The following is a 23,451-nucleotide window of genomic DNA, read 5'->3' on the forward strand; positions in this document are numbered from 1 at the left end:
CTATGAACTCCACTGCAGATTCTAGGACTGTATCTGAATGGATTTGTGGGCACATTAGTTCCAAGTGTTTCACAGCTGCAGAAACAGCAATGCTGTCTGACTGCACTGGGGTAGTGACAAAAAAGATTTTCCCCCAATAATACATTACTGAGCTAGGAAAAGGGTAAATCATTTACATTGCAGTCAAGCTGCCACACAATTCTAAGCATAACCTGGCACGATTACTTTTTGCTTTTTTTCCCATACCCACTTTGTCTCACTACAAGGGGGAGAAGAAACTCCCTACACTAATTGCCAGATCATTACTTAAAAAGAAACTGTGGCCATTACAGCTACCACCCAAGGCTTTCTTGGGACTCCTCAGAAACCACTATGGCTTTCCTAAACTGTAATGAGGTTGCATTCAGGAAGATGTGCAGTTACTTCTAAGCATACGTGCTGTCAGCCCACATACCAAAACTTTAGTGCAGAAAAATTTAAGCAGAACATTCCAAAAAAGTAGTTACAAGTGGAGGCACTGCAAATGTCTGTCTCGTTGCAGAAAAGAGACTATCTCCAGATCAAGTGGACTGTGTCCCCACTTCTCATGGAACACTGGAAAGAAAATCTACAAGATCGACTTTGTCATAGATGAATGTTTATTGACAGTTTTTATTGGTCTCACAGAAAGTGTAAGTGCATATGGACAGTTTCCATACTAACATACAATTTTCTACTTGCAAGGGACCTTGCTGAATTACAATGTGTTACTTTAGCCATAATCATTCCTATAGGCTTTTTCTTGGATGCGTAAAACCATTCTCCGAGCATAAAAATCCCTATATTCTTCAGGTAGTTCTTCAAGTGTTTTCAAGGCCCTGTCCAATATCTGAATAGCCCTTGAGGCTGCCATGGGATCTTTATTTCCATAAGTGTCAGTCTTATCATAGGACTCAGCAGGAAGGTGCTTCCAAAAAACATTCAGTGCCACTCCAAATTCCTCAGAAATTACATTATGGAACCACAAAGCTGTAGAAGGAAGAGTGTCTAAAATAAAAATTACTGTCCAAAACTTCCATGTGACTCAAAGCGTCAGAATCACCCAAACTAAATCTAGTTGAGGAGAAGTCTCAACTACCGTATTTTTGTTTATTTGTATTCATATGAATATATTGCATTGTACCAAATTTAAGAAGTTTTTCAAGATGTTTATACTTACCCATAACTTCCCATGAAGGTAACAATTGCGGAAGTGTAGAGGTACTCAAATGTAAGCAAAGGATAAGCTTGTGTAGGACGAAAGTATGACTCCTTCCCTCACTCACATCCCCTCTAAATGCAGATACCTATTTTCACTTAGTCCCTAACCTTGCACATACTGCCCAGGCATTAATGTAAACCACCAGCATCAGCCAGGTCACTCAGGCAAGTTGCTAACCTTCCCATAATGAAGTCATGAGGCTTTTCAGCTGAATCATCATGACTGTGATAAGGAAGCCAAGACATCTTTGCCTCATTGAGTACTTTTGAAGGATTAGTTTAATATGGTATATTTAGGCTATTTGAATTTTAAGCTAAAAGACTGAATGCTGTGTGTATTGCATCTTATTCACCTGTAGGTGCTGAAGACATAGAAAAGTTTATTCTGAGAAATCAACATGAAGTTTCTTTCAGGTTAGGAAGAGGGGCTGCTTCTACCTTCTTCATAATAACCACACACATTCCTCAAAAAACTTTTTTTTTTCAGTGATTTGCACTGCAGGATGCTGACAAAGCTAGCACCATTCTCTGGACTCAAAAATCCCCGTTCTCCCCAGTCAGTCTTACGAGAGCTGAGTGTGTCTCAAGTTTGATTCTGCTCACCCACTGGCAAAGACAAACAAGTATCTGGACTTCATAACCAGAAAATAGGGATGCTGACATCAGCAGCAGTGTAACATAGCACTGTCTAACTGTAACCAAAAGTTTATTTAGGAAGAAACATAAATGGTAAATTCAAAATTAAATAATAAGTCCAAGGCTAAGAAACTATTATAAAATAATTTCCTAAAAACCTATTACTTTTTTGTTTACTGACCTGTTTATATTGCCCAGATAATGTAAAAGTGACAGGATAAATCACATCTGCTGCAAGCTCATGATGAGTTAACATAAAATCAGTAACAAGTAGGAGTAGTTCAATAGGAAAAATTCAAATGCCTTTCCCTGACTACCAGAATTTGTCATGTCAGCCCAGGAAGCAGCTTTCTGCTTGTGCAGAAAAATGATTAGAAATTGTCTTTCCATTTCCCAAAGATGATTAGAAATCACTAGAAGGTCCAATAACTCTACCATCCATAATTCCCATCAGACCATGTGCCTCACAGTGCTCAAGTGCAAGAGCTACAGAAGAACAGAAATGGTATTTCACTCAAATTCTATCACTAAAAAACTCAGGGCACTGAAGTAATTTCAGATTTCAGAAGGTAAGTTTACACTATTAATCTATCAAGACACAAATTCAGGACCATACGGTATAAACTTGAGGGAAAGTAAGATTTGTCAGTAGATGTAATAAGATCGTTTTTCAGGTAATTGTACAGTTGGAAGAAGTAAATGAGTTTTGCCAACGTTTTTCAAGGCTCCTACTTGTAACACAGAAACGCCTTAGTAACCTCTTACCATCTCCAGAAATCACAAATTAGAAACAAGACTGTTTAATACCATGCTATTTATTTGGCACTATTTGGAACTGTTTATTACTTACCTGGAATAAATAACACATCTCCTGCTTCCAAAACACATTGATAGCGCTTGGCTTTCACAAAAAGGGGGTATTTCTCCAAGTCTGGGTTATCCACATCCAGCACCTCTGATTTAGTACCTAGCAAAAATTCAGTGAATAATTATTCCCACTCTTCCAATAGTGACAAAGCATTATCATATTGCTGGAAACAGCAATTCTTGAACCAAATTTAGTATTGGTTTATTTCTCATAACCAGGGAAACTTGATGGCAGGGAAAGGAGATGTTCTCCTGTTGTCTGTATTTGTTCTGTAACTGCAACCTTATTAACATTAAAAACCACTTTTCCTGACATTTAGAATACCATTTTGAACCCACACAGAACATTTTACTCCTTCAGTTAGGTGCTGAAAACAATCAGGCAAAGCTGCTGTTCTCCTTAGCTTTGACTAAAGCAAACAGGATCAGAGTTAAAGGAACAAATGACTTCTTTATACCAAGTCATCTGTTAGTGATTATTTTCTACAAGTGCAACACTTTTGAGCTGAAAGGCAGCTACAATCACCAAACTCTGAACTAGATATCTATGATATGCATACCTGATAAATATAAATATGGTGCATCTCGAGGACTGTACAAAACAACTCGTTTTTTCCCTGTGACTTGGATTAAGAAGTTGTCCATCACCTGGGATGAGCATAATAAAAGAGATGTCAGCCAAAAGTTGAGTGAATATATAGACTTCAACTAATCTGATTATTAGCTTTAAAAAGAGAATTATTAAAACTTTCATGTATTAGGAATTATCTTCTAAATAAATTTATTCTGAATTCACTGCACAATGTTAGAAGACAATCTTATTTGACATCTATTGCATTGCAGCTAGAAACCACTACAATCATTGCATGGTTGCCAGGCTGTTGTACAACTGGAATTTATTCTAATCTGACTATTAGCATAAAAAAAATAAAAGGAAAGTAATGTTGAAGACGAAAATATTGAAAGTTAGTGTTTCAGATTTTCAACTGAAACTCAAAACAGTTAAAAAAAGGGAAACAAAATACAACATTGTTTAATCTTACGGAATTAGACATAAACCCAGTTATTATGCCCATGCAATGCATCATTTAAAATTCACCGTACCACTGATTGTGATTCATTTCACTCTTTCAAAATATGTGAAGTTTGTCATTATTCTCTGATCTTTGACAGAGATTTTCACCTTATTATCTCAACTCTGTAACGCCATCTGCAACATTTTATGCTAAACCCAGGTATTACCTACATCATAATGTGTCCATAACTGTAATCCAGCTGAGCTGATGCGGAAGACACTAGAGAAAAACTGTTCCTTCTCAAAATACTCTGGAATATTAACATCTTCTGCTAAAATAGGAAACTGCTTCCTGATATCTGCAATATCCTGAAACAGAAAGGACATAACTCTTAGAGCACCATCTATGCCCATTTAAATGGAGGAGCACTTCACAATGATTTCCCATCATATGAAACAGGGGGTTAGAATTCAGCATTGGCAAACACCTGAAATCAGCAAAGCTTTTCAGCACTGACTTGCTCAATGCCATTAATAAGAACAGCTAGAGAGCTGCTCTTAACCATGGCTGCTAGGAATCACACTGAAGAAGCAAGAGATCAGCAGAAATCCTTTTGTATTAGTTGACAACAAAAGCTAAAGAAAGGGAGTTTAGCAATGTACTCTTCAGTGATCAGCTAAAGCTCCCATGCAACAGCAACTATTTTAGACACATTGAAGTACTCTGACCAAAATCCAGTCAGAGTCACAAACCATGTGACCCTAAGTAAGTTGTATGATAACAGGCTTTAAAAAATAGTTCTAAACTGCAACTTTACAATATTAGAACTGTAATCTCCAGTAACTCACCTTCCTAACATCTTCACCCACTGATCGCAAATAGTACTTTTCATCCTGAAGAGAACACAAAAATATAATTGTTTGGGGTTTTTTAATAAGAATTACCAAAACACTTAAACAAAGAGCTGGTATTTTCTCATTAATCTAATGCAGAGTTTCATTAAAATATGGTACAAATAAAGGACATCTACAAATTCAGCTACTTTGTTATACTGCCCTTTACTGATCTCTGCTGCTCATCTTGAGAAATGGGAAAAATAAGTTAACTGAAAGAAGAGTGAAGTGTAGGGAGACTGGTCAACTGCTTCAGCATTGTTGTTACTGAACAGACTCAAAGCAAATGCAGATTATCATTTAAGTACTACCTTAATTTTCTACATCAGTATACTGATGCAGAAAACTATTTTAATTGGCTTCAAAACTTACAGCATTCTATGTAGTATAAAAGGTAAAAAGCATGTCTACATCCAAAACTATCTGCTTCCCAGTCATACTTACCTGAAAACTCCCTAGCCTGAACACTGATATGTAGAGATAACCACACATTTGCTACTCACAAATTATGTTACAATATATCCGGATTTGTATTTTGATAATCATCAAATGTTATTCTTCATGACATTTTCTCACAAAACACACAAATGATATGGTTGTTAATTTTAAAGCAAGGTTTGATTTCTAAATTTTATACTGGAATTTTTACTCATGTAAGCAGTTTTGTTAACAGAAACAGGGTGACTGAAGTTAACCACGTGTACATATACAAAACAACTTCTGAGGAAAATTACTTCTCCTCACATTTTTAAATTAAAGATCAAGTCTTTTACTGAAGTAAGACTTTAAATTACAATTCATCACTTTCCTCTCCATATACCAGCAAAATAACCAACAGAAGAAACTGTGACACTAAGGAAATTACCTCAGTAAGAAAGTACTCCTTGTGCTTGACTTCAGCTGCTCTTCGTACAAATACATCAAAAGGCAGAGTTCTGAAATATAAATATTTATTTATATATAACTTATACCATGAATCAATGTAACCACACGTGGCCTAAACTCCAGATTTATAATAAGCTCCCTTACCAAATCAAGTATAATGGAAGATGCAATAGTCTGCTGTCTTACTTTTTTAACTTAACATGGTAACTAATCAGTGTTTGCAGCAGATGTTTGAAGAGTTCTCCCAAGACAGAAATCCTACACTTAAAAACTTCTCTGCTTTAGTAAATTGTTCCCATATATATCCAAACAGCATCCCGTAATTGCTGAGGCTGGAAGCACCTCTGGAGATCCTCCAGTCCAAGCCCCTTGCCAAGAGCAGGGTCACCTACAGCAGCTTGCACAGGACAGCATCCAGCCAGTTCAGTTTTGCGTATCTCCAAGGATGGAGATTCTAGGCATAAACTCTCTAGGCAACCCGTTCCATTTGTTCCATTGTTTGACCATCCTCACTACAAAAGAGGGTGTGTCTGTGTGTGTTAAATAGATTAATAGAATTTCCTGTATTCCAGCTTGTGCCCATTGCCTCTTGTCTTGTCACCATGAACCACTGAGGATCCAGGTCCATCAACTGTTTATACACTTTGGTAAGATCCCCTGTTCAGTTTAGGAGTTCTGAATGGTCTGAGTCACAGAACAAAAAATTTTTCACAGTCAAATTAACACTCAAACTGTGGCAATAATTGCTTGAACTATTTCTTTAAGTGTGTCATTTTTAGGCTTGTTTACTATACATTTTTATAAATTTGCAGAAAAGCTCAGTGTCAAGAAAACTACAACAGGGAAGATACACACGTTTATGCATTTTCTGCTATGAATTTGTGCAGGAACACAAATAACTACCTTCATTTGTAGATCCATAAAATTTATTTCAGTTATATGAACTTAAAAAAAAAACATATGCTTCCTCAGCTGCTGAAAACACAGGTATCTTGATATTTTCAAATGTTTCTTTACAGTTTTCCTTAAATTTACTAAACACAACTCCAGAAGATTCAAGAAGAGTCACTGGGCATTCGAGCTGGTCCTTCTGAAGTCAATAAGAGTGTTACACAATTATCTAAATAATTTTCATACAGATTACAAATTTTGGTATCAGTTGATAGCTGAATGGCAAACCAAGCACAAGCAGCAACAGGACATGTATTCATTATTATGAATTAAATGTTGCATTCACTCAGCTCACCATCTCACACTAAGTATCACTGGATAATGAATTATTGCATGTAAACATCACATTTCAGAGCAACCACTAAGTACTCAGGGTTAAGAAGAAACCATTCTCAAAAGTTTTCTTGATCCTGTCATCTCTTCTACCAGAATGTGAACCTGCATCTGACAGTAATTAGAGCAATTGTCTAAACATTTTAGGCTTGTTTGCAATAGGCAAATACAAAACCCACTGAAGTCAACAGAAAACCAAACAAAATCCAATGCTCTGACTTCAGCCAAACTGTTCTATTATGTCCACTTACATTTGCTGCTGAAGAAAGTGAGAGCACAGCTCTACTACAGCTTAAACTGATGCATTCTGGTGCTACCACAGCTCCACCCTTGCTGTCTGCCCTAATCACCCCATCTCCCCCTTTACAGTAGCACTGGCACTCATCTGACCTCTCCGTGAACCTGCTTACAAAGCTAAAACAGCAGAAAAACATTCCGATTTCTGCAGCACGTCACAACCTGGCTGAATGCGTTCTAGAACCAACACAAAAACGGGTAGGAGCATGCAACTTACAACCGAACTGCAGTACTACTAATGTTCTTCTGTAGTTTAAACTAATGGAACTGCATGTAAGTCCTCAGAGTTTCTATTATTTTGTTTCTACTTATTCTCCCTTCAGATTAGATTGAGGGGCTTGCTGTGGAAAAGGTCAAAGCTTCCTGAATTTCAAATGAAGTACATGAAAGTCCTGACACCTGGTATGATGAAACACCATCAGAGCATCAGAGTCCATATAGCTGTCTACAAACCTGCCAAAACTAGGACTCCAGAACAACTGTATGTGAACTCACAACAAGAGGTACTAAAAAAACCCCAAAATAGAGTGGGTAAAATAAAGTATGGAGATAAGGCAAAGATATTCAAGTACAACCTAATTTCAAAGATTCAAAAGTTCATTACGCAGCAAGAATGCATCGTGATTGTAATGTGTATTTTTATCCCGTGAACAACAGGCCCCACTCAGAGACTCATAGCTTGTCTACACCTACAGCATACATTCCCACCTGCTTAGAAGTTTAACAGACTGCATACATCCTGTTCCCACCTGGGGAAAACAAAGGACTGCTAAAATAAAGGCATTTACCCTTGAAGAGCAACACAATGACTGAGATTAGATGAACTCTGAAGAAATGTTCTGGCAGTTACAGAAGAGGAGCTCCAGAGGAGATCAGTGTTTTTGATCAAGATTAAAGAGCTGGTGAACTGTGTGCTACCCAGTAGTTTGAACATTCTGAAAGTTGCACATGCTAACTTTGAAAGGAGCTTGGTTTTAATTAGTTACACCATTTCTGGAGTGGAATACCATGCCTGCCACACACCAGCATTCAAAGGGGATCAGACCCATGGTGAGTCAGAAACTATCACTATTCAGGAACATTGGGAATGCACCATATAACTAGAACAAAATACCATGTCATCTACTGTAGACATCTGGTTTGTTTTTAATTAACAGCTGCAAGTGCCAGGCTCAAATTTCCTACAGGAGTGCTCTGACAAAATACCTTTACAAAACTTCTTCATGACATCACTTTCAAGGTGCTGTTTGGCCCCCTATTTCACCCTCATTGTATTTATTCAGGATGTAGAATTAATAGAAGACAACCCTTTGATACCTAATGTAATGTTTTCACAAACTATCTTCCTGTTCTCACCCTCAGCTTCAAACAGATGCAATTACAAGCACATATCTTTAAAATACAAGAGACCTTGGAGTGAAGTACCTATACACAAAGTTCTTACTGAGGAAATCCATCTGTGGCACTGCAGAAACATGAATCTTTACTTCTTTAGATCCTTCAGCTTGGCTCAAGTAATCTATTGTCCATTTGGTGGTGCAAGTGCCCAGTTCCAGTCCTGTCAGCACTACCGGCTTTCTCTAAGGAACAACAACAAAAAAAATTCAATGGTGAAATGACCACAGCATTCAGTGGGAAAAAAAGTCAGAATGAATTTTTCAAATTACAATCATGCAAACAAGTCAGTTGAATGCCAGGACCCACTACACAAAGTCTCAACTAATCTGTTCACAAGCAATGTGAATCAAATGCTAAATGTTGAAACAAAATGCAGTAAATTATGGAACTGTTTCTCTATTAACTATGGCTTCTTTCCTAGTTGGGTAAGGAAGGATCTGAAGAGGCAAAGACAATTATAGCCCACACTTTGTGCTGGGGCCATTGAGGAATCCAACCAGACGAAGGAATAGATTTAATCTTTTTAGCCAAGGCTTAGCACAAAACATGCAAAAGCCCACACAGTTAAGGTGTATCTTGTGAGCTGTGGTGATGCTGTTATGTTCTCATGAGAGAAGCACTTTCCACCTGTATCAAGGTTCCTCGCTGCTCACAACCACGAACAGGTTTGATCCAGCCGGCACACAAAGAAAGAAACTTTTGCTTTTAATTGGACATCGGGGAGGGATGTCCAATTTATGTATATCCTCATTTATTTATTGCGAATAAAGCAAGAGATGACAAAACAACAAAACTAACGCTCACACTTTTTAACCACTGCCAAAGGAAATGGACTCTTACAGAGATCAGCTGTCGGAGGTTGCCAGCAGCTCAGAGAGGATCTGCCTGTAGAAGCTTCTTGCTTCTGAACTCCCATTCCCCTCAACTGATTAGGGCACCTCTCCAGAAACACAAAAACCCAAACCCTGAGGTTTGCCTGCACCAGCTGTGCCCGCCGAGGAGGGGTCCCCGGACACCTCCTGCCTTGCCCTGTGTCCCCGTGGACTGCCACCTGCTCCGGCGGGTCCCTCTCACAACGCCCCGTACCCGCGGGTAGATGTCCCGCAGGAAGCGCTCCCGCGTCACCCCGCCCAGCCGCTCCACGGCCACCGCCGGCTGCTCCCGCCGCTCCACGGCCACCGCCGGCTGCTCCCGCCGCTCCACGGCCACCGCCGGCTGCTCCCGCCGCTCCATGGCCACGGGCACCGCGTCCGCCCCGCTGATTCCCCCGGAACGAGGAGCCTGCGCAGAAGCGTTCCTGCCTCTCCCTCTGGGCAAGGGTCGGGAGCCCGCGGATCACTGAATTGTTATGGTTGGAAGGGACCTCTGGAGACCATCGAGGCCAACCCCCTGCCACAGCAGAGTCACCTGGAGCAGGTGACACAGGAATGCGTCCGGGCGGGGTTTGAATGTCTCTGGACAGGGAGACTCCATGACCCCCTGGGCAGCCTGTTCCAGTGCTCTGCCACCCTCAACGTAAAGCAGTTCTTTCTCATGCTGAGGTGGAACTTATTATGTTGTAGTTTGTAGCCATTACTCTTCATCCTGTCACTGAGCACCACTGAGAAATGTCTGGCACCATCCTCTTGGCAGCCGCCTGAGATATTTATATGCATTGCTGAGATCCCCTTCAGTCTTCTCCAGACTGAACAGGCCCAGCTCCCGCAGTCTCTCCTCAGTAAGAGAGATGCTCCGGACCCCTCATTATCTTTGTGGCCTCCGCTGCACCCTCTCCAGCATCCCCTTGTCTCTCTTATACTGAGAAGCCCAGAAGTGGACACTGTACTCCAGACGCGGCCTCACCAGGGCCAGCAGAGGGGACGCCTCCCTTCTCCGGAGGTGACCGGGGGTCGAATCCCCTGAACCGGCGCGGTTGGAGCCGCCGGCCGCCCGGACCGTTTGCGCCGTGCCGGAACCAGCGGCGGCCGCAGCCGTGTTTCCGGGGAGCGGGAGTTGCGAGCGGACAGGGCGGGGCAGGCCCCATCATGGCGCTGCGCTGCGCGGCTCCGGGCCGTGTCCGCTGGCTGGCGCGGGCGCTGGCGGGCTCCGCTCGGCTCCTGCCGCCGGCCGCAGCCGCGCCGGGCCCCGCCCGGGCCCGTCCGCCCCAGCCCAGCGCTCGGTTCGCCAGCACCGCCGGGCCTGGGACCGAGGGCCCTCAGCGGCGCGTAGTGGTAGTGAGGATCACCAGCCCCTTCGCCTGGCTCCGCACCCGCTTCTACTACCTGCTCATCCGCCTCTACTTCGACCAGGAATTCAGCATCGAGGAGTTCACGCGAGGGGCCAAGCAGGTGAGTGGGCCTAGGGTTTCGGGGCGAGGAGAGCGGTCGGCCTGAGGGGAGAGGTCCTGCTGAGCCTCCCCAGAGGCTGCCGATGCCCGCGGTTATTTCCATGGAACTACAGAATCAGTTAGACTGGAAAATACTTCGGAGATAGTCACAGATTCACAGAATAAGTGAGGTGGGAAGGGACCACAGTGAGTCATCTGCTCCAAAACTCCCTGCTCAAGCAAGGTCATTGTGGAGCACGTTGCACCGGACTGTGTCCAGGCAGGTCTGGAATATCTGCAGCGAGGGAGGCTCCACAATCTCTGGGCAGTCTAGTGCAGTGCTCGGTCACGCTCACAGTAAAAGTCTTTCCTTATATTCAGGTGGAGCTTCCTGTGCATCAGTTTCTGCCCATTGCCTCCTATGCTATTGCTTGGCACCACCGAGCAGAACCTGGTCCATCCTCTTGGCACTCCTCCCCTTTAGATATTTATACACACTGTTGAGATCTCTCTCAGTCATCTCTTCTCGAGGCTGCACAAGTCCAGTTCCATAAGCTTTTCCTGTAAGAGAGATGCTTCAGTCCCCCAATCCTTGCTGCTGGACCCTCTCCAGGAAATCTGTGTTTGTGTTGTATGTTGAGTCCAGCCTATGACCAAACACTACTTTGTCTGATGCCATGTCCAGTCTTTCCTTAAACACTTCCAGGGATAATGACTCCACCACCTCCCTGGGCAGCTCATTCCAATGTTTAACAGCCCTTTCCATGAATAAATTCTTCCTGATGTCCAGCCTGATTTATTACCTGTGGACGTCGTAGCACTAATGTGCTCCTGTGTGTAAAATACGTGGAGTTCCCTGCTGCTGGCTCCAAGCACCACACTTTGCAGGGAGTGAAACAAGCAGGAGGGTGCTTTTCTTCAGGAATTCATTGTCTTCCTAGATTCCACAATTAAAATGAACTGGTTAAGCCATACCCAAAAGAAGTGTGAAGGAAGGTCCTTCCAAACATTACAAAGACTTTAAGGAGAAGTGTATCTCCTCTTAGCAGGTTTTCCTGAAATTGTAAAGCTTAGGCATGCATGGAGCTGGTGTATATATTTGTTTCTCCAAATTTATGAGCCCAGTAAGCTTTGTCAACAGAATGTGTCAAAGAGGTAATTATCTATAAGCTGGTCATGTAAAAATTACTGAGTTATCTGTTGGGAAACTTTTTATTATTATATTTACTTTTAACAAAAAAAAACAGCTCAAAACAACACATCGGGGGAAGAATGTTAAAATGATTTAAGATCAGTTCAAGAGAGGAAAAAACCCACAACCTACAACAAATAATTTGACATATATGCAGAACCACCTGTTTTACCTTGGCCTGTTTTTTGGGATTTCGTTTTAGTTGTTTGTTTGTTTGTTTGTTTTTACTTGGTGTAGAGTCCTAAATACATTGTCCTTCACAAGTGCACTACTTGAATACTTAGAGGCATAATTGGATGTAAATATACTTTCAAAATTGAGGGGGGAAAGGGGAGTTGAGCTTCCTGATGTCTAGAGATGAAACCAGATTTCTAAAGAAAATTTTTAAATTGCTACATCAGTTTTGACTGAAACCAGAAGATGAGTTGGAAAAGAGAGCAAGGAAACAAAATATTTACAGAGAAAGACATAGACTGTTGGAATTACCAAAAAGAGCAAAGACAACATAGAAAGTACTGCAAAGCTTTTTTTTTTTTTAAGTAAACTATGAATTCACTTACCTATTGAAAGCTTTGATGTTTTAAATGAGAGATTGAAAAGTAATTGTATGTTTTTATCAGTTGACGAAATCACTCATTTAATGCTGGAGGGCCTATATTTCAATGGTGATACCCTCTGCAAATATTGAAATCTTAAATCATGGAATATTTGAGTAACTTGTCATATACTTATGGATTTGTCTGAAAAAATATGCCTGCTTAGAGTTTCTTGTTCATGTTTGGTTTTTGTTTTATTTTGGTAGGCCTTTTCTGTTGTTTCAAAGCTGCTGTCCCAGCGTAAACTTGACTTGCTGGAAGAACTTGTATCAGCAGAGGTAAATGCTCTCCATTTCCTATTCTAGCAGTTGATTGTTTGTTGTAAAGTAATGTGGATGCACTCAGCCTGTCGTTATCTACAAGGTGGCAGCTTGGTTTAATTTGGGAAAAACAGCATAATGCAGAACAGGGCAATTGTTTGTCCTGCAGCTCTTTTAATTTCAAGGCATGAAACTTAGTTTGAGGTTACTGTATTTAAAACAAAATAAAATGTATTTTAGCTGTTGAGTATAAAGACCAAATGCCAGAAAGATTGCTGGTGTGCCAGGAAGGATGGAAAGGCAGCAGGCTCTGGATGGCAGGTAGAATTTTGTGTCTCTAGGGGTAGGCAGGCAGCTGAAGCTGACTCAGTCTGTGCACCAGAATTCAGGTGAAGAAAGAAACTGGTTTGTGCTCATCCCTGCTGCACTGATACATTCCCACACCCATCAGATCATACAGCTGATGACTGGGTTTGGCTGGAAGGCTTAGTCTTGTGTCATAGTCTCAGGGATATGACTGACCTGGTTAAACATCAGTGCTGTGTTTTCTGTGTTTTTATGAATTTTTAATTGCTGAAGCTGTCTTGGCCTTCCCAGGGCATGGAGGTAGCAGATCCATCAGAGTCAAGTGGAGGAGACACTCCAGGTCTATGGCTGCCTTGTTACAGGATGTCAGCGTGGCCTGTCCTATTGCCACCCATGCCTTTGCAGCAAAAACTCGGGTGCTGTTCTAGTGCATCCCCTCTGAACAGTCTTGCCTCCTCTCTCTGAACAGAGATAGCAATAAAACGTGAGTTTGTTTCTTGCAGTTGTTTTGAAAGGGCATCTCCTCTGCTTCCTCTTGAAAGAACTTCCTCTGGTCATTGTAAATTTTTCAGGTTTACATTGATGCAGAGACTTCATGTTAGCCAGGGATGTAGCAGATGAGGCTGTGATCCCACACTGCTTTGTCATTTCTTTGGCCAGTGAATTTTGTGCCTGAAAAATATACTAGAAACCAATGTCTCCTTGTGAAGATTGCCTCTTGCTTCCATGTAACCTCTGAATTTGTTTGTTATTCAAAAATGGTAAATCAAGTTAGGGTAAAAAATGAGTATTAGTTAAAAATAAGTTCTGCGGTTTCATCCTTCCTTGTGACTTTCTCATGTGGTGTTTGAGGTGCTACCTCAGTGCAGTTTGTGCACCCCACCATTTTCTACTTAACACAGCTGTGTTGATCATAGGACACTTAGATAGCATGAACGCAAGTGTCATATGGAAATGAATTACCAGGGGAATGATTTTGCATTATTTTCTGATTTGCAAGTGTTTAAACTTTTTTTAAATGGAGTGTGGATCACAAAATGGCAAAGATAAACTCATTGGTAATGAAACTGATTTTCAAAGAAATTTGTGCAAGATAACTAAGAAGATACTGAATTAAAAGCTTGGGAACCTGCACATAGCAAGAAATCAGCAGTGAGAAGGCAGAGTGTGTGATTGTGGGAGCAAGCTCCACTGGGGTGTTCTGGACTTGCATGGCTTGTGTTGTAGCTGCTGTTTTGACAGTACATTTTCTAAACGTTTTTTAAGATGCTTGGTTTTCATTTGTTTTGAGCAGAAAATGGACCTTCTTCAATCCTGCTGAATTAGGGTTTAGGAATGCCCAAACTTCCCAGTGCTTTTTCATTTTAGCTGTTACATATGTTAGACAAATGTTTTAGCAATACAGCTCATTTTATTAACTGCAGTAGAAATAGATTGTAATTTAAATTTCCTAATGAAAAACTAAGTGACAGTTTTTCTGAATTTAGGTACTTCAGGTGCTGAAGGAAAAGATTTCTTTGCTCCCTGACAGCCACAGGGATGCTTTAGCAGCTGACATTGATGCAATCATGTACACAACAGAAGGAGATGTTCGCATTTACTATGATGATGATGGTATGTTTAGAATCCTAAAACATTTCAGCAACGAGCAGTCTTATTTCCTGGTTTTGCTGCTAAACAGACATTTTCCTTACAGATGTGGTTTTGAGTACTGTTTCTCATTCCTTGTTTCTCTCTTTGTAATTCATCCATATAAAATTTCTTGATTTCCTTCTAAACCAGAGACAGAGGTTTTTGTTAATACATCGTGGTACTATTTTGACTTCTGTTTGGGTTTTGCTTATTCCTCTTCTTGTGTACGGAATTTCATATTATTAGTCCTCAGCAATCTGAAACCACTCAAAAACTGATTCTAATAGATGCTGAAAGCTGTTTGCTTCAACAATGGAAATGCATCCCCGAAGAAGAATGGTGAAGGCTGGATAATGAAATTAATTTTGCTGTTTTAGTATTTCTGTCATGAAATATACTTTTTTCTAGAGTCATTGATTGTTTGGGGGTTTTTTAAGCTCATAATGAGCTCAAGCAAGTCTTTCTTCTGGTTGGATACCAGCATTGTTTGCTCTGTTCACTCTCAGACACAGTGGAGATGGTTTATGGGTCTAACCCTGGGTCTTCAGTTGAGCATTTCAAGTTGTCAGACCCAGTTAGCTTTTTTCCTGGTTTGGGAAATAGGAGGGGTTTTTTTCCTCTCTTAAACTGCTCCCATGTTTGAACTACTCTACATACATTTGTTATATCAGTAGTTAGCTTTGGACTTTGTGGGAACCAACTTTTTTCATTCAGTTTCCTTATATACACTGTCACACCACACTCATGATAAAATACATTTTTTTTTACAGAGTGTATTTGTATTGTTGCTAAACAGCATGAGTATGGCTTGAAATAGCTTTATCACTCATTATTCTATCCTGTATTCTTTATGGCTGAAGTCAGCTGTCCTTCCAGGGACTCACTAGAACATATGCTAAGAAGCAAATAGTAGTGTTTGACCAATGAGAAACATGAGATCTAACTTAAGTTTTGGTTTATTTCCAACAGGGAGAAAGTTTGTTAGCATCCTGATGTGCTTCTGGTATCTGAATGGTGCTAATCTACCTGATGAAGTACCAGGTGAAGCCAAAGTCTTCCAGATTGTGTTTGGAGATGAAAACACAAAAGAAAAGAAACATCTTTTAACAGCAAACTATGAGTAAGTTCGCTTGTCCCTTTCTATTCCCACGTCCATGAGGTACCTGTGTCATAAGCAGCTCTGCAAGCACTCCCACTGTGCCACTGCAGAGCCCAGTGTTTTTAATTTACCTTGATTCTAATCTAAGTTTATTCTCATCCAGCTTTCCAGTTTTGATTTTAGGGCCAAACTTTTTAAATACCCCTAAAGTCATTATGTTGTTTCCTTGCGTCTGAGTTGATATTTATGGGGACTCTTTCTCTATCAGGAAGAGCAGTATTTGGAGCACTGAATGAGGTTTCTGATCCTCAAAGCACACATTAGGAAGATGGATTTTCATAGGAATGCTTATAAATAATGTCTGTGTTGGTGTACTGATGTCAGAGCAGTGCAGAAAATATCTACACAGTTGGCAAAATATACTGAAAATAAGATTCTCAGAAGCTGGGAGAAGTGAGGGGTTTTGTGTGATAAATGCAGTATGATCAAGGATTCCTACACCCACATTTGAAATTGAAAATATGGAGTCTAGGTGATGAGGAACTCTGAAACAAAGGTAACACTCATGAGGAGACCAGTACTTTTTGCCTGGATGGATTGTTGTGGATCCATCCCTTAGCTGAGTTCAGCACCTTCCTTAGAGTTGGAAGCTTCTGCAGTTATATTAACCTTGAGAGCCTTCCCTTAAAGCCTAAATATCTTCCAAATCCCACTTTGTAGGAGTGGATTTGCACATGATTACAAAGCAATGATATTATACTGCTCTTTCCGTGACATGCAGGTTATTTGAGAACATGAGTATTCAGCTTGAAGCTCAGACTTACCTTTGGATAAGGGAGACTCAGTACTACTGTTAACTTGATCCTTGATGTAGTTCTGAAAATACATTATACTTAAGTAAAAATGAAAAATTTCAAGTAAAATATGGAGCACGATAGCCCTTTGCTTACTGCCTCATTAAATGAAACCCCTTATTTACAGATTAAGATCTTCCATTAAGCTTTATTCATATTCCTGCTGTGAAAAACTGAGTGCTGTCTTGATATCGGGGTCTTTACTGTTGATGCTTGATCCTGTCTGTGGGATCTGAACCAAAACACTCTGAAATCAGTGTATTTTATTTCTTACCATAGAAATAATTTTTATGTTCCATTTTGGGGCATAAGCATTAAAGTTTCAGTAGTTTTTACAGCAATCTGTTTGAAGTAAAATATTTCTTTATGATTCCTTGTTGTATTAGTAGCTCCTTAAGGTCAAGTAAATTTTAACAACTCTTCACTTATTCTCTTTTCTTTTTCAGGTTCCAAAGGGAGTTTACAGAAGGAGCAAAACCAGACTGGACTATTACACGGATTGAACATCCAAGGCTGTTAGAATAAATGCCTTCTACAGCCTTTTTATGTACCATTGTTATTGTTCCAATGTAACAAATACCAGGCTTTTTTAGGTCTTTTTTTCCCTTCCTGCCCTTTCCTCCAAAAGAGGGATGAATTTTCTATGTATGATTTCCAAAAATTGTTTCTGCAGCTGGCACTGTGCTGCAGCATTACAACAAAGCCTTTTCCCTGGAACAGGCTGGTAGAAATTTAATTGGTTCCAGTGCTCATCCAAGGCATTTAGACAGCACAGTTTCATTCAGGCAGGTGTTACGGATATGTCGATTTCTTACATCCTGAGAAGAAGTGGTACTATTTGAAAATAAACACTTAAATGACTGATGGCCCTTCTGAGTTACTTTCCTGTGTTTCTTTTTTCCCTAGGGACTGTACAATATATAACTGAAAAATATGCAAGATGAAATAGAGGTAGATGGACTTCTTAGCTTGTCTAGCCTCAGCAGTTCATTTTGAGGTAATCTTGCTTTTGAATATATTTGAGGTCAAGAAAGTTAGAGCTGCTATTAGTTTTTGCTACAGGATTGGAGTAAGAAAAAGCTTTTAGCATTGCACTGGGAAAATGGATCAAAGAGGTAGATACGTTTTGGAAATCAGAAAAACCCATTCCTTTCAAGTAATATATAGGCAATTCCAAGTTTAAAGAATTATAGAAGAAAAATTAGTTGAAAATTTTAAAATCTTCACAAATTTAAAGAGGACCTGACAGTGAAGTTAAATGAAGTCCTCTGTTTGAAATGTGTGTTAAAGAAATGACCAAATCCTTAAAATTAGATGTTGCAACCAAACAATTTCCTAGTTCTCACTTATCTCTGGTTTCTGGAACATGAGAATTCTGGTGTAAGTTACCTGGGGCTTTTATATGCAAATCAACAGGAGATCATAACAGGTTTCTTCATCCCACATAACGACTTCAAATATAAAGCCAACTTTCTACCAAGGCATGTTGTAGACATTAGTGCAGTGCTTTCAAAGTGTAAAGTGTAATTACTGTGATTCACAGTAATTGTCATTGAAGGTATAAATTAAATTTTCCATAGTTTAGCTCTTTTGATCCAATGACTTAATGAGAGGAACATCTAAAGCTTATCAACTAGCTGATAACACACTTTTGCTGCAAAAGATGTGATTGGGAATTTACATGCACTGTTTTATTCTTTTGAAGTTGGTTATGTCTTGTGGGTTGGAGCCAAAGGGGTCAGCAGTTCAATATTTGGGTTTTTTTTCCCTGCCTCTAATCTTCAATTAAAAAATTATCCTGGAGACTGCATATCTCCAACAGACACAGAACTACCCATGGACTTACTGCACCATAAATAAATCAGAAAGGCATATAAATTACTAAGCTTGCTGTATTGGAAAACGGCATTCTCCTACACTGAATAAAACTGGTGTAATTAAATTGGATTTATAGTCTAATACTGGCTTCAGAAAAAAACCACCACCCACGCCAGAAAAACCCTCACAAACCAGCCCCAAACCCAACTTGTAATAGACAAATGTGGAAGGTTTGACTCCTTTTTACCTGCCATACATAAATCTGATCATCGTAGCAATTAATCAGACTGAAGTGATGCTCACTGAAGGGCATTTGTCATTTTATGGCATCCACATTTTCTCTTGTGGAAATACTTTGCTTGTATGCCATTTGTTCAGGCAAAACAAGAACTTCTGCTTTCTACGTCGCCATCCAAAAGTAGCAATAAGAAATTATTTTAGTTTCTTCCAGCTGGTTCCCAGTGAATATATTTCTCTATGCTACCAAGGTTGTCCCAAATTATTATGGCAAAAAGGATGACCAAAGGGTTAACTTTTCTTCATCTCAAAGATGGAGAGAATATTGTCTTGTAATTTGGGGATTTTCAGTGCTGCCATTCAAATACCTTACTCTAAAAGTCATAATGCTAACTTAAGAGTTACAGAATTTGAAAAGAAGAGCTAAAGGAAGTGTTTTATTAAACACTTGTTCGTGATTTGGGAATAATGATGTTCAGCACGTAACAGTAGAACAGTGTGGGGATCTCTGTGTCATGGCATGCTATTGCTCCCAGTTTCCCTTGCTGATTCCCTTACTTGCTGATTAGTCTCAGACATCACCTTGGAAATGTGTGTAAGGATCTGAGCATGCTTAATTTCCTTTCCATTTCCTTGCCTGGTATCCATTTCTGTTGCCTAATGTCTGGGGACAAGTACAATTGTAACTATGGTGTGCAGCCAATAAATTCTCATCTAAAATCCCCATTTAAAATATTTGCAGTTTTAGCCTACGAATGTCTCCATTCAGACCCCATTAATTCTTGAAAACAATGTTACCAGGTTTGGTTGTGATTTTGGGTCTAAAATTAATATCTCTGTTACCAACACTGACACGGCTGATTCATTTTACACAGACTGGTGAGGTGACATGGTGCCTGGACTACAACAGGATGCAGATTCAAAGTAGCACACTCTTCTCCCCTGGGCAACATCATGGTTCTTGAGGTCCATGTGGAGTTTAGGAAGCCTTAATTTTTTATTTGTTCATCCAAAACTGTGATCATGCTTAATAATTCCTGACAGCTGCCTGGCACAATTTCAATACATGTGCCTAAATCTTGACAAGCACTAATTAAATCTGGCCAACCAACCTGCCATTAATTCGCACACCCCTCTCACCAGTAGATGGCCTTGGTCACAAAGCTATTGTGGCTGGGAAGTGACTGGCATTAATGAGAGTGTAAGCAGGGTAGAGAATAAAATGGTAGAAGCATTAAGTGCTATTTAAATAATTTAGATTTGTCTTATTAAAATGTCATTGTATTTTTCCTGGCTTTCATCCCAAGTCCGCAATAGTGTCTTGTGTTCTCTCTGCAGTGCCTGCCCATTTTAAAGTGGCAATTTATCTGCATTCTTATCGTGGGAAAGGGCAGCTGTACATGTGAATTCACACAGGCACCTCTCTGTCTGACAGTAGCAAAGCTAATTTTTATATTCACATTTTAAAATACGTTTATCATGTTGATTGTGGTTCCTTTCCCTCCTGTCCCAGCATTGTCTAATTACTTCAAGGGACACATTCAGCTTTCTCCAGTTTTTAAGGCATGTTCAAGCTTGACCTGATCATCACTTCAGGTTATATTTAGTTAACTCTTTTGAGGTCTTATGGCTGAGAATCTGTTTAGTAGTAAAAGTCATATTGTTTGTCACAGTAGTGATCGTACTCCCTCAAAACTTCACAGCTCCTGTGCTGCTCTTTTTGTTTGTTGTGTGGTTAAACCTGATTTCTGCCCCATGTGCCCTATTGGCTGTAGGTGGGGGCTTTGAGATTCCTCACAGACTGTAGTCACACGATGGCTCACAGCTTATAAGAGATGGGATACAAGAGTGTGTAGTGCTTTCAGTTTCATTTCTCCCTCATACATGGGTGTGATAATTGATCAGGAAGAGGTATTTAGCTGTTGAAAAAACAAGCATTGCCTACACAGCTGTGCTTTTGTTCTTCAAAGGGAAAAGCAGCTGGGGCAAATGCAGTTGCAGAGTGAGTACTGACCACCCTAAGTCATAGAAGTTCCCCTCCTTGTTTTTTACCTTCATTTTCCATCACTGGTGTGCCTTTTGGATTTTTACAGTATTGCCCTAGGATAGAGGTTGGGTAAGTCACTGTGAACTTATGCAGCACTATTGAAAACACTCTCTTAGTCACAATGCTGTCTCTTACGTGTATTTTATCTGATTTCAGTGGTGTGTGCTTTTCCTAATATAAAGTTCTCCTGTTGAAGTTGTTCAGGGGAAACTTATGCATTTTAATGGGAGCAGACTGCAACTACTTCTCTGCCTTTGAAGTTATTTCATCAGAAATAGAGGGAAGCTAAAATTCAACATGCTGTATTTTCTTGTGTTCCATTTCATCCCTCCTCTTCACAGAACACGGCTTTCCATAGTGAGCTTGGTATCGTAGTGCCAACAGAGGCACTATGAGGGAAAGGAGCAGGACAGCAAAGCAAGTGCAGAGGAGGTGGCATTTCACCAAGAATGCAGCAAGGACATTGGGTATTTGGAAACAAGTGATGGCTTGAACGTTCCTCTAAATTTTGTTTTGCAGTTGACAGTAACCTTTTGCATAAAAAGCTCTACTTGTGTATGGGGAAGAATTTCAAGATTAGAGCTAAGGTCCCACCTTAAGTTTGCAGAGATTTCCCTGTCTGACTGCGGAAGTGTGGGAGAGGCCACCCAGGTAAAGGTGGGGTAAATTAGAGCAACTAAAGGCTGTTTCTGCCTTACATTAATTACCAGCTGGCACATCACTAGAAATCAGAATGAAAAAGGAGAGAGGCAGGGAAGATGCCTTGTAATTCTTCTCTTCTGAACTTTCTACAACCAGTTGGTGGGTGCAGCAGCCATAAGGTCGGTGCCATCTGCTAAGCCTGGAAGTGGAAGTTTTAGTGGTGCAATTGGATTAAGTGGGCACCTTGTTCCAGCCTGTGGGGCTGTCCCAGTGTTGGGTTCTGTGCTCACTCATGGTGTTAATGCTGTTTGAGGACCTTCACGTTGCTCATCTGCACTACAGCCAAACAAGGTCATTACTTGTAACGTTATTTTTTGTAATGTGTGTTTCGTTTCATAAACTGAGAACAGGTGAATATAAATAATGCTTTGGGGGATATTTTTAATAATACTTTCAAAGGGAACAGGATTGAGGGACTGCAATATAAAGTGACAAACAAGCTAGTGAAAATGAATTTTTGTAGTCCGTAACTCATGTCATGCAAGGCATTGGCCATTAACTAGGTGACCATCTAATCACTACTGGTGTGATTGGGATGGAATTGTCATTAAGAGGTCATTGGAAGCTGCCCGAAATCTCTTATTCTGTATGTTCAAAGTACATATATTATTAAAATCTGTAATGAGCTTAGTCAAGTACTTTATCCTTTTAATTATCGGTGGGGTCATTATCCCTTAGGCCTACCTCAGGCTCAGCTCCTTATAGCAGAACTTTCTGAGCTCTCAGCCTGTTTCCTACATTTTTGTCATTAGTGTCATTAAGTGACTTCTTTTTTCTGAGATAAGGTATTTTTCATAAAGTAGAGCAATAGAGAGATTGCTGATCCTCTGGATGCAGTGTGCCCTGCTTGTTGGTACAGGAATTCTGTCTGAACTTCTGCTGAGGTGTGCTCTTGGAAGGTATCATTCCTGCTGTTGTAAAGCAGTTTCTGCCTATGAAAGTGTGGTGCAAACCCAGTGGTGTGAGACTTAAACTGTGTGATTTCCATCTTGCCATAAGGTTCCAGCCCTCCATCTAAGAAGGTAGTAAAGCATTTGTACAAGTACTTGTAAAGATGGTAGAACCATTGTGGCTTGAATTGTAAACTTACTGTGTATATACCTAAAAGTTTCAGAAGCAAATCTACAGATCAGATGTTAAGTCTGAATTTGTATCAGCTGCATTAAGACAGTATTTATAATAAAATCTTAGCATAATTTCTGCTGTGAGTAAGGGAGGGCTTTTTCCTTTGTTCACATTGTTCTGTGGTGGGTTTTGTTTGTATTTTGTTTTTTATTCTCTCATAAACACCAGCAGTTAGTCAAGGCTAGAGAAAGTGTTCCATTGCCTAAGACATAGCATAGACATCCAAGGGAAAAGTGGATTCTTTATCAGTCATTTTTACATATATCATGTTCTATTTCAGATCCTGTGTTGGAAAGAAGTGAGGTTTTAGTGCCAAATTGGTAACATCCACTGACTTCCTCTGCAGTGGAGGCTGTTGCTTCCTGATGGAATCATTTGCATGTATTTTTGCCCAGTTTTCTGCCAGTGCAGCTTGTACTGCAGGGTCTCCTGAACTGTACAATTTAATCTCTTGCTTTCGTTTCATTGAAGTGTATGGGTTTCAGCAGGGGTAGCTAGTTGAAAGTTAGTGCCTGCACTATACTGGAGATCTGCTTAAGTGATCTAATGGTTCCTCCTGGCAAAATCTGTGAAATTATAATAGCAGAAGTAGAGAGAGGAAGGGGATCAAAGGTGGGTGGTAATGCAGGATTCATATAAAGGGGAAGCTCTACGTATTCTGTCTCTAGAGCAGAAGCTGAAGCAGCCCTGAAATGAAAATAAGTTTAGAGAACCTGAGAAAGATAAATTGTGGGAAGGTTGGTGTTCTGACCGGATGCTGTTC

At 40.3% G+C, this 23,451-nt stretch overlaps 2 protein-coding genes across 2 annotated transcripts; one reads left to right on the plus strand and one right to left on the minus strand.

The window, feature by feature from the left end:
- Positions 1-617: 617 nt before the first annotated feature.
- Positions 618-9,772, minus strand: TYW5 (tRNA-yW synthesizing protein 5). Its single transcript, XM_069021492.1, has 8 exons — positions 9,602-9,772; positions 8,543-8,697; positions 5,517-5,586; positions 4,607-4,651; positions 3,989-4,126; positions 3,303-3,390; positions 2,726-2,842; positions 618-1,008 (listed from the first exon to the last, which is right to left on the minus strand). The coding sequence occupies exons 1-8, from the start codon at positions 9,746-9,748 to the stop codon at positions 752-754; spliced, it is 1,017 nt and encodes a 338-aa protein (XP_068877593.1). The 5' UTR covers positions 9,749-9,772; the 3' UTR covers positions 618-751.
- A 755-nt stretch (positions 9,773-10,527) lies between these two features.
- Positions 10,528-17,628, plus strand: MAIP1 (matrix AAA peptidase interacting protein 1). The gene is made up of 5 exons (XM_069022110.1): positions 10,528-10,842; positions 12,815-12,886; positions 14,662-14,788; positions 15,776-15,926; positions 17,206-17,628. The coding sequence occupies exons 1-5, from the start codon at positions 10,540-10,542 to the stop codon at positions 17,282-17,284; spliced, it is 732 nt and encodes a 243-aa protein (XP_068878211.1). The 5' UTR covers positions 10,528-10,539; the 3' UTR covers positions 17,285-17,628.
- The last annotated feature ends 5,823 nt before the right edge of the window (positions 17,629-23,451 follow it).

This window comes from Aphelocoma coerulescens, chromosome 7, assembly GCF_041296385.1.
Source record: "Aphelocoma coerulescens isolate FSJ_1873_10779 chromosome 7, UR_Acoe_1.0, whole genome shotgun sequence".
NCBI lineage: Eukaryota > Metazoa > Chordata > Aves > Passeriformes > Corvidae > Aphelocoma > Aphelocoma coerulescens.